The sequence below is a fragment of the Nycticebus coucang genome, chromosome 20, assembly GCF_027406575.1.
Source record: "Nycticebus coucang isolate mNycCou1 chromosome 20, mNycCou1.pri, whole genome shotgun sequence".
In the NCBI taxonomy this organism is placed as follows: domain Eukaryota; kingdom Metazoa; phylum Chordata; class Mammalia; order Primates; family Lorisidae; genus Nycticebus; species Nycticebus coucang.
The window spans coordinates 68789059-68801926 of NC_069799.1; the positions used below are offsets into that span (position 1 = coordinate 68789059).

At 45.5% G+C, this 12868-nt stretch overlaps 1 protein-coding gene across 3 annotated transcripts in view; it reads left to right on the forward strand.

Moving 5' to 3' along the window:
- LARP4B (La ribonucleoprotein 4B) overlaps positions 1-12868 on the forward strand; it is a 91949-nt gene that overhangs the window by 47036 nt on the left and 32045 nt on the right. For all 3 annotated transcript variants that reach the window (XM_053573045.1, XM_053573046.1, XM_053573044.1), the window contains 2 exons: positions 6191-6269; positions 7798-7934. In XM_053573045.1, coding sequence (XP_053429020.1) covers positions 6191-6269; positions 7798-7934 — 216 coding nt within the window. The remainder of the gene's footprint in view (positions 1-6190; positions 6270-7797; positions 7935-12868) is intronic.

The following is a 12868-nucleotide window of genomic DNA, read 5'->3' on the forward strand; positions in this document are numbered from 1 at the left end:
CTTTATAGGTTACTAGAATAGAGAGGCATCGTTGTGCATGCATGTAAGAGGTGTAGCAGGGCATGGGGTGCTCTCATGAACCTGATTCATGGTCACAGTCTTTTAGAATTGGGTCAGTCTTTACCAAGGTTTCTAGGTCGTTCCTGGAATATGAACGAGGAGAATGACAGCAGAATTTTGAAGGAGCCCATTGTGTTCCTACAATTGCAAACAGTGCTTCATGGATGGAGTGTTGGGTTGGAACCACTGTAAAGGTGGGCAAAGCCTAGGAGGGAAGTCAGTCAGGAACAAATGCCTATTGGGTGCACTTATGTGTGTTGGGGCTTTGACAAGGGAGGATTTACAAACAGGCACGCAGAGCAGCCCTAGGTGCTTCAACGAAACAGTGTAAATCACTAAGAGGAACTAAAAATCTGGGTGTCACAATGATCTAAGAAATCAAAACACAGTCCCATGTAGATTAACACTGATCATCACCCAGCCTGTTAACTTCTGCAGTTCCAGAGTATGATTATTATTTAGATTTTGCTTGTCCCTTAGTTTTTTGCTTGCTTGCTTGCTTGCTTTTGTTTTTTCTCCTCGGTGTGCTCATGGCTCACTTTATCACCCTTGGTAGAGGGCCCTGGCGTCACACAACTCACAGCAACCTCCAACTCCTGGGCTTAGGCGATTCTCTTGCCTCAGCCTCTCGAATAGCTGGGACTATAGGCGCCTGCCACAACACTCAGCTATTTTTTGGTGGCAATTTGGCCAGGGCTGGGTTTGAACCCGCCATCCTCAGTATATGGGGGCAGCGCCCTACCCACTGAACCACAGGCACCACCCTAGTCTTGTTTTTTGATCCACTCTGATGCTCTGCCTTTAGTTGGTACACTTAGACCATTAATATTCAAAGTGATGGGGCGGTGCCTGTGGCTCAGTGGGTAAGGCACTGGCCCCATATATACTGAGGGTGGAGGGTTCAAACCTGGCCCCGGCCAAATTGCCACAACAACCACAAAAACAAACAAACAAACAAAAAATAGCCGGGCATTGTGGCAGGCGCCTGTAGTCCCAGCTACTCAGGAGGCTAAGGCAAGAGAATCGCCTAAGCCCAGGAGTTGGAGGTTGCTGTGAGCTGTGTGACGCCACAGCACTCTACCAAGGGCGGTAAAATGAGACTCTGTCTCTATAAAATATATATATATATATATATTCAAAGTGATTACCGATGTAACTGAATTAATACCCACTGTATTTGTTACTGTTTTCTGATTGTTGCCCACATTATTTTTTCCCTGTATTTCTTTCACTCTTCTGCTTTCTGCAGTTTTAATTTAGCATTTCACATTTTCTCCCACTTTCTTGTATTATTTTCTTATGCTTCTTCTTTTACTTTTTCATTGGTTAACCTGGACTTTACAGTATACATTCACATCTAGCCCAAGTTCATTTTCAAAATGACGCCATACCACTGTGTATGCAGCATGAGCAGATTACAATACCAAGACACCGCTAATTCCTCTCTCCATTCCTGAGAGCATTCATTTTATTCATGTATATATACAAAAGATATATATATAATCAAATATATTGTTATTATTTTGAATAAACTAATCTGTTATATCTATTAAGAATAAGAGAAAGTTTAACGTTTACCTCTATTTCCTCCCTCTGTGCAGAGCAGTTTCTTATATAATTTGTTTTAACTGTAAAGAATTACATTTCTTTTTTTTTTTTTTTGTGATTTTTGGCCGGGGCTGGGTTTGAACCCGCCACCTCCGGCATATAGGACCGGCGCCCTACTCCTCGAGCCACAGGCACCGCCTAGAATTACATTTCTTACATGTGTCCTAGCAACACATTCTCTCAGTGTCTATCTGAGAAAGTAACTTCTCCTTCACTTTTTTTTTTTTTTTTTGAGACAGAGTCTTAATTTGTCCCCCTGGGTAGAGTGCTGTAGTGTCATAGTTCACAGCAGCCTCGAACTCTGGGCTCAAGTGATCCTTCTGCTTCAGCCTCCTGAGTAGCTGGGATTACAGGCACCTGCCACAATGCCTGGGTAGTTTTTCTATTTTTTAGTAAAGATGGAGTCTTGCTCTTGCTCAGTCTGGTCTTGAATTCCTGAGCTCAAGTGATCCACCCACCTCAGGTTCCCAGAGTGCTAGGATTACAGGGGCGAGCCGCTGCAACCAGGCATAGAATAGATTTAGACTTATAGAAGAATCAAGAAGGTTGAATGTATGAAGTTTCCACGTACCCAACATCCAGCTTTTCCTATTAGGAGTGTCTTACACTGACGGGAGCACTTACTGCAGTGACTGACCTGGTAGGGACACGTTTCACCTACCTTTTTCTGTTCTAGGATCCCATCTGGGAGATGACATTACATTTAGTTGGCATGTTTTCTTAGTCTCTTCTTGGCTATAACATTTTCTCAGACTTCCCTTGTTTTTGTTAGTCTTGACACAATAGTGTTGAGGACTGCTGACTAGCCAGGTATTTTGTAGGTAAATTTTATGATTTTCTCATCTTGCGACTGGTGTTATGGGCTTGGCAGGAGGACCACCAAGGTAAAGCACCATTGTGTCACACTGTCCAGTGCACACTTGTCAGTGAGACACATCCCTGCTGGTAGTTTCATGGTTGTTGGAAATCTCAGGGCCTGTCTGTCCCCCTTTCCACCTGATAGTGTTAGGTGGTCGCTGTGCACACCACATGTGAGGAGTGCCACTGATGGTGCTCTGTGCGTTCGGAGATCTGTGTAAGTTTTTGAAGTTCTTACGCATAGGAGATTTTTCTCTTCCTCTTCATTTATTGATCCAACCATTCATTTATATAATTTTACATTTGGATGATAACTCAGTTCTCCTTTATTTTGTGGCTCTGGTTGTTTCAGCTTTGCCATTAGGAGCTCTTCCAGCCAGCACCGTCCGACATGTCCTGTCAGCTTAGGACTTTCTGTGGGGGTTTTGTTGGCCTTGCTTCTTCCCCCTGTAGTCCTGGAATTGGTCATTTCTTCAGGAGAGGCCAGCTCCTTCCCTTGGAGAGTGGTCGTGGGAACCAAGGTCTGGGTGCTGGGTGTGTTGTGTTTCTTTTTGTCTCACTGTGGTTTGGGCCCCTGTCTGCTTTGCTGTGATTCGTCTTCTTTTCCTTTGTTCTGTTGTCCTAGTGGCTTCTTCGTGTTTACACTCTCCTTCCTTGAGCGGACACAGGGTACCTCAGACTTCTTTTTCCATTTTACTGGAGCCATGTGAGAACAGCAGATGCCACCACTCGACTGCCATTGATGCCTTGTCACCCATGTCACGGTTATGACATTGTAGACTGAACATGTCTTGTTTTCATTTTTATTTAAAAGGCAATTGTGTTTTCAAGAGATTTAGCTAGAACAAGAACAGAAGCTGAGCTATTTGTCCATGTGGTCGCTGGTGGTGCTGTCTGTCCCCAGGGGCAGATCTCTCTGTGTCCAGGGGCTCCTGGTGTGGATTGTGTCCACCAGCCTCCTGACCTCCCCCCTAATTGTCTCTTTTCTGTTTGATTTTGGAAAGTTTCCTCGGGTTCACTGGTCTTATATCACATCTGTCGTTACTTTCATCTGGTACTTTTAATATCAGATATTGTAGTTTGAATCTCCAAAAGTTCCGGTTGGATCTTTATATACAATTCTTATATCTTCACTGAAGTTTCTCAGTGTGTGGAGTGTAGTCGTGGTGACTGTCCTCATGTCCTCACCGGCAGGGCTAGCATCTGTGTCAGCTCTGGACCGTTCCTGGCGCCTGGTACTCCTCGTTGTGAAGGCTCACGTTTGCTTGCTTTTTCTCATGCATTTCTATGAATATGTTGATTTTTGTCCTGGGATGCAGCTAAGTTACTTGAAAATAATGTCTTACACATCTTGTTTTTAAGATTTATTAGGTATGAGCAGGGCAGTGCTTAATGTGGGGCTCATTATTTCCCCCATGGAAGCAGTGTTCCTTGAAATAGGAGGTTTTCTTGTCCATGGTGGAGGAAGGTACGTGATGGATGCTATGACTTACGATCCTGTCTGGGTGTTCTTCCATGAGCCTTGAATAATTGCATTACACCTGTGTGTTGATCAGAGCTTGGCTGACTACTTACTTGATGGGGCCGCTTTGCTACTCTCTGGAGCACCTGCCATGTGTCTGTGCTCTGCAGCCCACCTGCCCCCTGCCCTGTGTGTCTCTGCTCTGCAGCCCTCCTGCCCCCTGCCCTGTGTGTCTCTGCTCTGTGGCCGACCTACCTTCTGTCCTGTGTGTGTCTGTGCTCTGCAGCCCACTTCCTTGCTGTGTTCTCTTCCATTTGGCCTCCCACTTCCTTGGCCACAGGCTGTGACTTGGTCAAGTCAGTGAGTGGGGCCATCTACAATTACCTCATGGCTCTCATGTTGCTCAGGGATCCACATTGCTTGTTGCCTGAAGGCTGGCTAACATTCGAATATCTGTTTCATTTATTTTACTCACTCTTTTGGTGCAGGCAGATGGCTTGTGCCTTGCTGATTTCTGGCCTCCTGGTGTGCCCACCCGGCTGGCCTGTGGTGCTCTCCTGTTGCTCAGGTACCCTTGTCTCTGTAAAGCAGGGTCCTCAGTCATCCTCTTCATGACTGGATGGGCCATACTACGCACAGAATGCTTTGGGACAGGAGTCTGCTGCTTCCTCTCCTCTTTGCTCTTGCATGCAGGTTGACCCCACAACTGGCCTGGAGCTGCAGTTGTCCATCTCTCCCTGGGGCTCATGTGGCCAGGTCTGGGGGTTAGGTCTCACTCCTTCCTGGCCCTGCTATGTCATCCCCCCACCTCACCTTTGCCCTTGTCTTCCGACCAAACTGGCAGCACTTGTGTGTCCTGTGCTCCCTACTGTCACTGCTGAGGAGGCTGCAGTGCCCCAGGCCAGCACCACCCAAATAGTGGGTACATCCATCGATCTGTACTGTGGGACAAGAGAAAGCTTTCCAAAATGTCGCCCTGAACCAGTTACCTGTGCACACATCTGGACAAAATCTTGACGTCCTACTTGATCTGGCTCACACACACTGCCTCGGTGACCTCGTGTCTGCCTGGGTCCCTGCTCTTCTCAGTGGGTCCATCACTGCGCCTGTGGCTCCCCATGTACTGGGGCCTGGGTTATCTCCCTGGTGTGAGCTGCTTTTGCCACTGAACTGTCGTCTGCCTCTCCCCTAACTGTGAGCAGTCCTGTGCTGGGTCCTCAGCTGTCACATGTGGGTGGGTATGAGTTTGAATGTGGGGGCTCAGGAGCAGCCTTTAGGTAGAGCTGTGTCAGGGTGTATTCCCAGAGTCCTACAGTTTTTCTTTCTTTTTTCTTTTTACTGGCAGGGTGGATTCTGCTAAAGTTCATTATCTGATAGGCAGCAGCTCTCTGCCCTGTGTGTTCTTTTGCCCCCACTTCATCTGCCTTTTTGTGGTCTTTAACTGGTTTTTAAGACACAGGTATCTGTTGTGTTGCATGTGACATGTTAGTGGTCTGGTTGTGCCATGCTCATTTGTATGGTATAGTTCTTAGCATTCCTGCCTTTGTCTTGACATGGTGAAAATGCCCATTGGTGCCGTGCCCAGAGAGCTGGGGGCCTTCGCCCTCACTCTAGGACCATTCTTCTAGGATTTAGAACCAGCTTTTGTGTCCTTGATGATCTGACGTATTTACTGTTCTCTGGTGAGATTTCTGTAAAGACCGTTCCTCACCTGTTGCTTTGACTGCCTGGAAATGAAAGGCAGATTTGAGCCTCTGGAGTAGGAGCTGCCCAGCCCTCGTGGCCCTTGTGTTTATGATCCCAGCCATAGCTTTTTGCCTGCATTTGTCCTTTTCTTGTTTTAATTTTGTCCCTAATATTTCATTATTGTTTGGTGTGTGTGTTTTTGTAGGTTACCTGAAAGTCCTTTTCGAAGTGAGGCAAGGCATTAACTAAGCATATACTCTGTGATGAAGCCTCTGCTGAACTCTGCTAATGGAACACAGATTATCTTTCTAATTATATTGCTTTTGCTTAGGGGAAACGGAGGAGATTCTTTTTTGTTTTTGTTTTTTGCATGATTTACTTTTTTAGTAGGTAAGGTAATTGTATTTTTGCACGTATGTAACTGTGTTTACATAGTAAAAACACCAGAATTGTGCTGAATTCTTGGCTTGGTAAATCTGAAGCTGTTTTCCTGAGTTGATTATTTCTCTTCTATAGGAGGAAATGAGTCTCAACCAGAAAGCCAGGAAGACCCCCGAGAAGTGCTTAAGAAAACTTTGGAATTCTGCTTATCTAGGTAAGCCTAGTAGTGATTTTTTAGTACCTGATATCTATAGTATGCATTGGTTATTATATAAAACTGTAACATTTTACAAAAAAGTACATGTGTGTTATCTGTGTATATATATTTTAATAAGAAAGTTAGAATATTGAGCAATAACAACTTTTTGATATTTTGCCAGTCTGAACATGATCTGTGTGTCACTGGCATGCAGGGTCAGGCCCACACCCGTCACCTGATGACCACTCATCACTGTGGTTTAAGAGATGAGGTCTACCCCTCCAAGGGCGGGACCTTGGAGTCTCTAACATCCCTAAAGTCTGTTTCTGCAGATGTGCCAAATACTACAGTAACAAATTGTTTTCTTTACATCACGCTCATATTGTTAGAGTTGTTTTTTTTTTTTTTTCTGAGTAATACCTTTTTTTATTAGTCTTTAAAATTCAAATGGGCAGAAACTGGGCATACAGGAAGATGGGATTGGGCTAAACATGATTTTCTCTGAGAGTGAGTTACAATTCATAGACTGTGTACAGGATTTTCTATTGATGATGGTTTTTTAGATGTTTTTTTCTGGAGCCCTGCAGATACCTCAGAGTTACCTGGTGAGGACCCCTTGGAGGTTGTAGGGCAAGGTGAGGTCTTGGCTGGCCTGGAATGTCCATGGCATTGCAGTGGGCCTGGTGTGCTGCATCCCGGTGTGGCAGACACAGAGGTGTTGTGGCAAATTTCAAAACTCAGCTCCATGCCACTCATACCCACCTGGGGTCCCTGTGAAGCTGGAGTCGCCCACATCATCCAGTAGGTAGCTGGCTGCAGTGAGGACAGAGCAGGGGCCCCCATCCTCACTCGATAAGCGGCTGCTGCTGGCCCCCATGTGAGAAGAGCTCCCGAGAAGAGATCCTGTGGGCCCCACTGCTCTGCTAGTTTCAGGGCCTTTTCTAGTGCATTACATGTTGTCTTTTTCCTGAGAATTCACAAGGAACATTGGCCAAAACACCAGGATAGAGCACATGCGGGCCTGAGCTGCTGGTTGCCTGTGGCTCACCTTTTGACCTTGCCAGTCAAGTTACTTATCTTTTTCTCCTTGTAAATTGTGGCTGTCAGGAAGCCAGAGCTGAGCTGCAGCTTCCCTGGCATCTGCTTCAGAATCTACAGCATGTGTTTGGGGAACCGCCTGTTTGTGTTTTCCTTACCTTTCTTATTTATTCAGCTGAGTTTCCTTACTTAGAAAAATTGTATATATTTTCAGTAAGCTTCTCATATACACTCAGAACAAAAATGAACTGTAAATGACTATATTGTAGAATTATCAGCTTATTAATTTCAAATTTATAAAAGGAAGTATATTTTATACTTTTGGTCTCTCTTCCTTTCCACAAGAGACACTTTAAGAAGGTGAGTCGCAGGTGTAGTTTGGGCTCTGACAGCAGACCAGTCAGTGCTGCCCCACATCCACCCTGCGGGACTGGGGCTGCTTCAGGTGAAACTGCCTTTGCCTTTCAGGAAATGCTTGTTGTAACAGGCTGTCTTCTTCTCACAGAGAGAACCTTGCTAGTGACATGTACCTGATATCACAGATGGACAGTGACCAGTATGTGCCAATTACAACGGTGGCTAATCTCGACCATGTCAAGAAGCTCAGCACCGATGTGGATTTGATCGTTGACGTGCTGCGGTGTAAGTAAATGCCAGTTCAGAGAGGATGATGCCGTCCTGCACGGCATCAGACATCAAAGCTAAAGAACATGGTGATAAAGTGAATTCTTCCCTGGTCTCCACTCCTCCCAGACCACACCTAGTACTTTAGGAATAGTACCCAGTAGCCCTGGGAGTGCAGTCAGACAGGCTGTGGAGCTATGAAATGGAAAAGAATCTTGGTAGTGGAGATTTTAAAGGAAGTTGTTATACTCATGGGAAACAAAACGGGAGTAACAGTACTTATGGGGAAGTACATTTTGATTCTGTCTTTTGCCACTAAAAGAATTTTTTCAGGGGCGGCACCTGTGGCTCAGTCGGTAAGGCGCCGGCCCCATATACTGAGGGTGGCGGGTTCAAACCCGGCCCCGGCCAAACTGCAACCAAAAAATAGCCGGGCGTTGTGGCGGGCGCCTGTAGTCCCAGCTACTCGGGAGGCTGAGGCAAGAGAATCACGTAAGCCCAGGAGTTGGAGGTTGCTGTGAGCTGTGTGAGGCCACGGCACTCTACGGAGGGCCATAAAGTGAGACTCTGTCTCTACAAAAAAAAAAAAAAAAAAAAGAATTTTTTCAAAGGCCAGGCGCAGTGGCTCATTGCCTGTAATTCCAGCACTTTGGGAGGCCGAGGTGGGCAGATCACCTGAGCTCACGAGTTTGAGACCAGCCCGAGCAAGAGCAAGACTCCGTCTCTAAAAATAGAGATGGGCACCTGTAGTCCCAGCTGCTCAGGAGGCTGAGGAAGAGAATCACTTGAGCCCAAGAGTTAGAGGTTGCTGTGAGTTATGACACGACGGCACTCTACTGGAGAGGGGGTGGGGGAACTCTGCCTCAGAAAAAAGAAGAAAAAGAAAAATGTATTTAAAATTTCAACTTCTTGCTTTAGTTTTGATGAAGTATCATCCCATTTTTCCCTAAAAGAATATTGTGAATCAAGTTGTTTCTTTGAAATTGGGCAGTATCAGTTGATATCTGAACATTGCCTTAAGAGACCCACAGGGCTTCACGGGATGTGGCTCTGCCTCTCTGACCTGGAAGGTTTAGGCCTCTACAGCCTATTTACAACTTCTCTGTGGGAGGAAGCCCACGTTACTGAGGGGTGATGGACACCAGATATGTGTATTCTGAGTACACAGTGAGGTGCTTTGGTGTGTGGGCTTGCGAGCCCCACGGTCAGGGCTTCCCTAGGCTCCCATGGGGCTCCCACCTGGAAGACTTCACTATGGATTCCTTCTCTATTAAATGTGGGATTTGTTGTTTTTAATTGCAAAAATTCACTTTTTATGCAAGGGCCCAGGTACCAGTGAGTTACTGCTATAGGGGCCTTAGGGGCCTTCCTTAGGAAGGCTGTGTTGAGAACTGTGGGCGGCACACAGCCCCTGGGCTGCGCTGCACTCTTTGGATGAGGAGACACTGTTGTAAAGCTGCCTTTCCCTCCCTGCCACGACTTTCCCTCTTGTGCACCCGGGTGGGGTGTTTGCTGTACAGAGACCCGGGCTTAGCTGCACTGGCGATGGTTGGTTTGGGGTGTTTTTCCCCTTGTAACATAGATCTGACTTAACAGCAGTGTGAAACATCTTAACCTTAGCACTTGGTTGGATTTTCTGTTCACAAATAAAAATTGTCTTCTGTTTCTCTGGTTTTAGACAAATGGCGTAGGTTTTTGAATTATTGAAGGAGATAGCAAAGAAGCTGGTGGACTTCTGAAAGCTGCACCCGTGGGTGCTGTGCTCCCCTGCTGCCAAATAGCATAGAGTCTGCTCCTCATGTCTCTGACACCCACCTGTCTGTGGGGCCTGCCTGTTGTGGGTGGCCCCACATGGCCTCCTCGCCCCTCCCAATGCCCTTACAGCTCCACCAGTCTTCTCCTGAACTATGCTTCTGGATGGGTCTTAAATTATTACTTTGTATCCATTTGTATCTGCTCTTTAGTCTCTTCTTTTTACATTCAGGTGTTGGACAGAAAGAAATAATGTGCTTCTGCAGTACCTGTGTGTTCAGAATATATCATAGCATGTTAGTTACGATTCTGAAGAGGATACCATGAGTAAGACCCCGTGAGCAAAGTTCTCATCTTATGTTTAACTCTTATTCTAGCAGAGAATCAGATGCACGGTAGACACTTTAGTATTTTGAGTACTGAACTCTAGTGTTAAGTTGTACATTTCTAGAATGTTTTATGTCTTAATACATATATATGTCACAGTGTATCAGAATCAAATGCTTTGTTTTTACTCTTAAAATAATTGAAATTAATGTGAACTAGGCCTACTTTTCAATAGAATAACTCTTAAAAATAACATTGGTAAAGACATTCCCAAATATATGTGAGATGATATCATCCTATATAGAGTTGGGTATATGAGCTGAAGGACATGGTTTTATGGATTCAGAGGTACACGGTGAGAGTATAAAAACGTAAACATGAAGGAAACTCTTTGAGGCTCAGGGTAGGTGAACCGAGGGGGAGGCACTGGAGGGTGTGCCCAGGGTCTGCTGTAGAGGTGGAATTGATGCACCTTAAATTATACCTGCTGTAAATGTGCATTCCGTAAGGTTTGACTTTCTTCTTTCCCTTTTTCTTTTTCCTTTCTTTTTTTTTGGCCAAGTATCATGTATGTTTCTAAGAACTGAGGATCACTAGGCATTTGACATGGAGGTTAGAGATAAAATTTAAAAAATAAATAAAGAAACCCAGAAAATGCTACGAGTGTAGGAACACATGTAAAGAATATCATCAGGCAATAAAAGAAAAAATATTACTTCCATTATACTGCAAGTGGCTACATAAAAGGGAGGCTATAAAGAAAAATAAATGGATAAAAAAGATAATAGCTTAAATAAAAATGCAGTAGGCATATTTACACATAAGTTAAGGAAGCAGAACATACATATTTATATTCCCACGAAACTGCCAGTCACGATAACGAGTGTGTCTGTCACTCCCCAGAAGTCTGCTCTGCCCTCCAGGGGCCATGGACCTGCTCTGTCACTGCGAATTAGTCTGCAGCTTCTAGAAGTTTTACACAGGTGCGATCAATCGTGTGATGGCCCTTTGTTTGTTCTGGCCTGTGTAGCTGTTGTGTTGTTGAGTGTATCAGTGTCTGGTTTGCTTTTCATTGCTGAGATGTGTTCCGTTGAGTAGATGTACCACAGTCAGTGTATTCACCCAGCAGGTGACAGACATTTAGATTGTGCTGCAGATAAAGCTGCTGTGAACATCTCTGGACAGATGCTTCCCTTCCTCGTGGCTGACTGGCTGGGAGTGGTACCCCTAGATTAGGCGTGTCATTAAGTTGGCGACACCAGCTACTGTCTTCCTTGTTAATTGGACCTTCAGCGCAGGCACTGCACATCTTTGCCAGGTGCTGTGCAGGCTTCAGTTTTGGGTTTTCTAGTAGATACACAGTGGTAACTCCCTGTGGCTTTAATTTCTGCTTCTCTAATGATTAATAAGGCTGAGCATCTCTCATGGGCTGATTTTGACCTTACTCTTTGCTGAAGCATCTGCTCAGATCTCCCTCCACACTTTTAAATTCTCTTTACAATTCTTTACAATTGTGTTTTTGTAGAATACATTTTATTTTTTAAAACAGTTTTAGGCTCACAGCAATATTGGTAAGTACAGCAAATCTGTCTGTACGCTCCACCCACATGCACAGTCCCACCCCACCCTCAGTCCCCTGTGCAGTGGTCCACTCTGGCACTTGTTGCAATTACAGGCAGGTCGTGACCTCTCAGTACCATGGTTTGTGTGGGGGCACTCCTGGTACCGCATGCTGTGTGTTCAGATGGGTGTGCCATGAACTGTACCCACCAGCACAGTGTTGGCCGAGCAGTCTCCCTGGCCTGCGACCCCCTGTGCTCTGCTGCTGGCCACGATCCTTCCCCCGCTCTCCCCAGCAGAGCCCCACCACTCCTTCACTGGCCTACAGAGTGGCCTCTTCCAGAGCATCACAAAGCTGGGGTCATGGTGTGTGGCATTTGCAAGTTACCTTCTTTATATGCATTTAAGGTTCCCTTGAGTATCCTCCTGATACGATGGCTTTTTTTTTTTTTTGAGACAGAGTCTCACTATGTCACCCTCAGTAGAGTACCATGGTGTTACAGCTCGCCTCAGTCTCCCAAGTAGCTGGGACAACAGTGCCCACCACAACGCCCAGCTGTTTTTAGGGACAAGGTCTCACTCTGGCTCAGGCTGGTCTCAAACCTGGGATCACAGGCGTGAGGACTGCACCAGCCTTGGTGGCTCCTTCCTTCCTGGTGCTCCTCGGCTTAGTTACCCTACCAAAGGACCTCTCTGATGTCTCCCAAGTTTGAGTGATTATGAACATTTGGGTGCAAGTTTTGGGCAGACACAGTGGGTAACTACCTACGAGTTTAATTGCTGGATTGTTTGGTAAGAATGTGATCAGTTGTGTTCCAGGGCAGTGAGTGGGGCTCCACCCGCCAGTACCGGGTGTTATGATAGGTGTGTGGTGGTGTCTTATTGTCATTTTAATTTGCATTCCCTAATGATGTGTGATGTGGGGCATTTTTTCATGTACCTGTTTGCCATTTGTAAGTTCGTGAGGTGTCTGTTAGGTGGTTTCCCCATTTTTTAATGGTGTTCATTTTCCAATTGTTGAGTCTTGAGTTCTTGATATCTTTCATTACAGTCTTGTATCACATATCTCTTTGTGAGTAAACGTCTTCTCTCTGTGGCTCGCCATCTCATTTTCTTGACAGTGCTTTTCATAGCCCAGAGATTTTAGGTTTTAATGATGTTTTTTCATGTTTTGGTGTGTCAAATCCTAAAGGTCAGTGCCAGTTAGCATCCTGTGTACTCAGTACTTATCTGAAACCAGTGGATCAACAACTACAGCCCACCTGGGAGAAAAACATAAGTAAATTTAAGAAGGGCGTAGGAGGAAGAGGGCT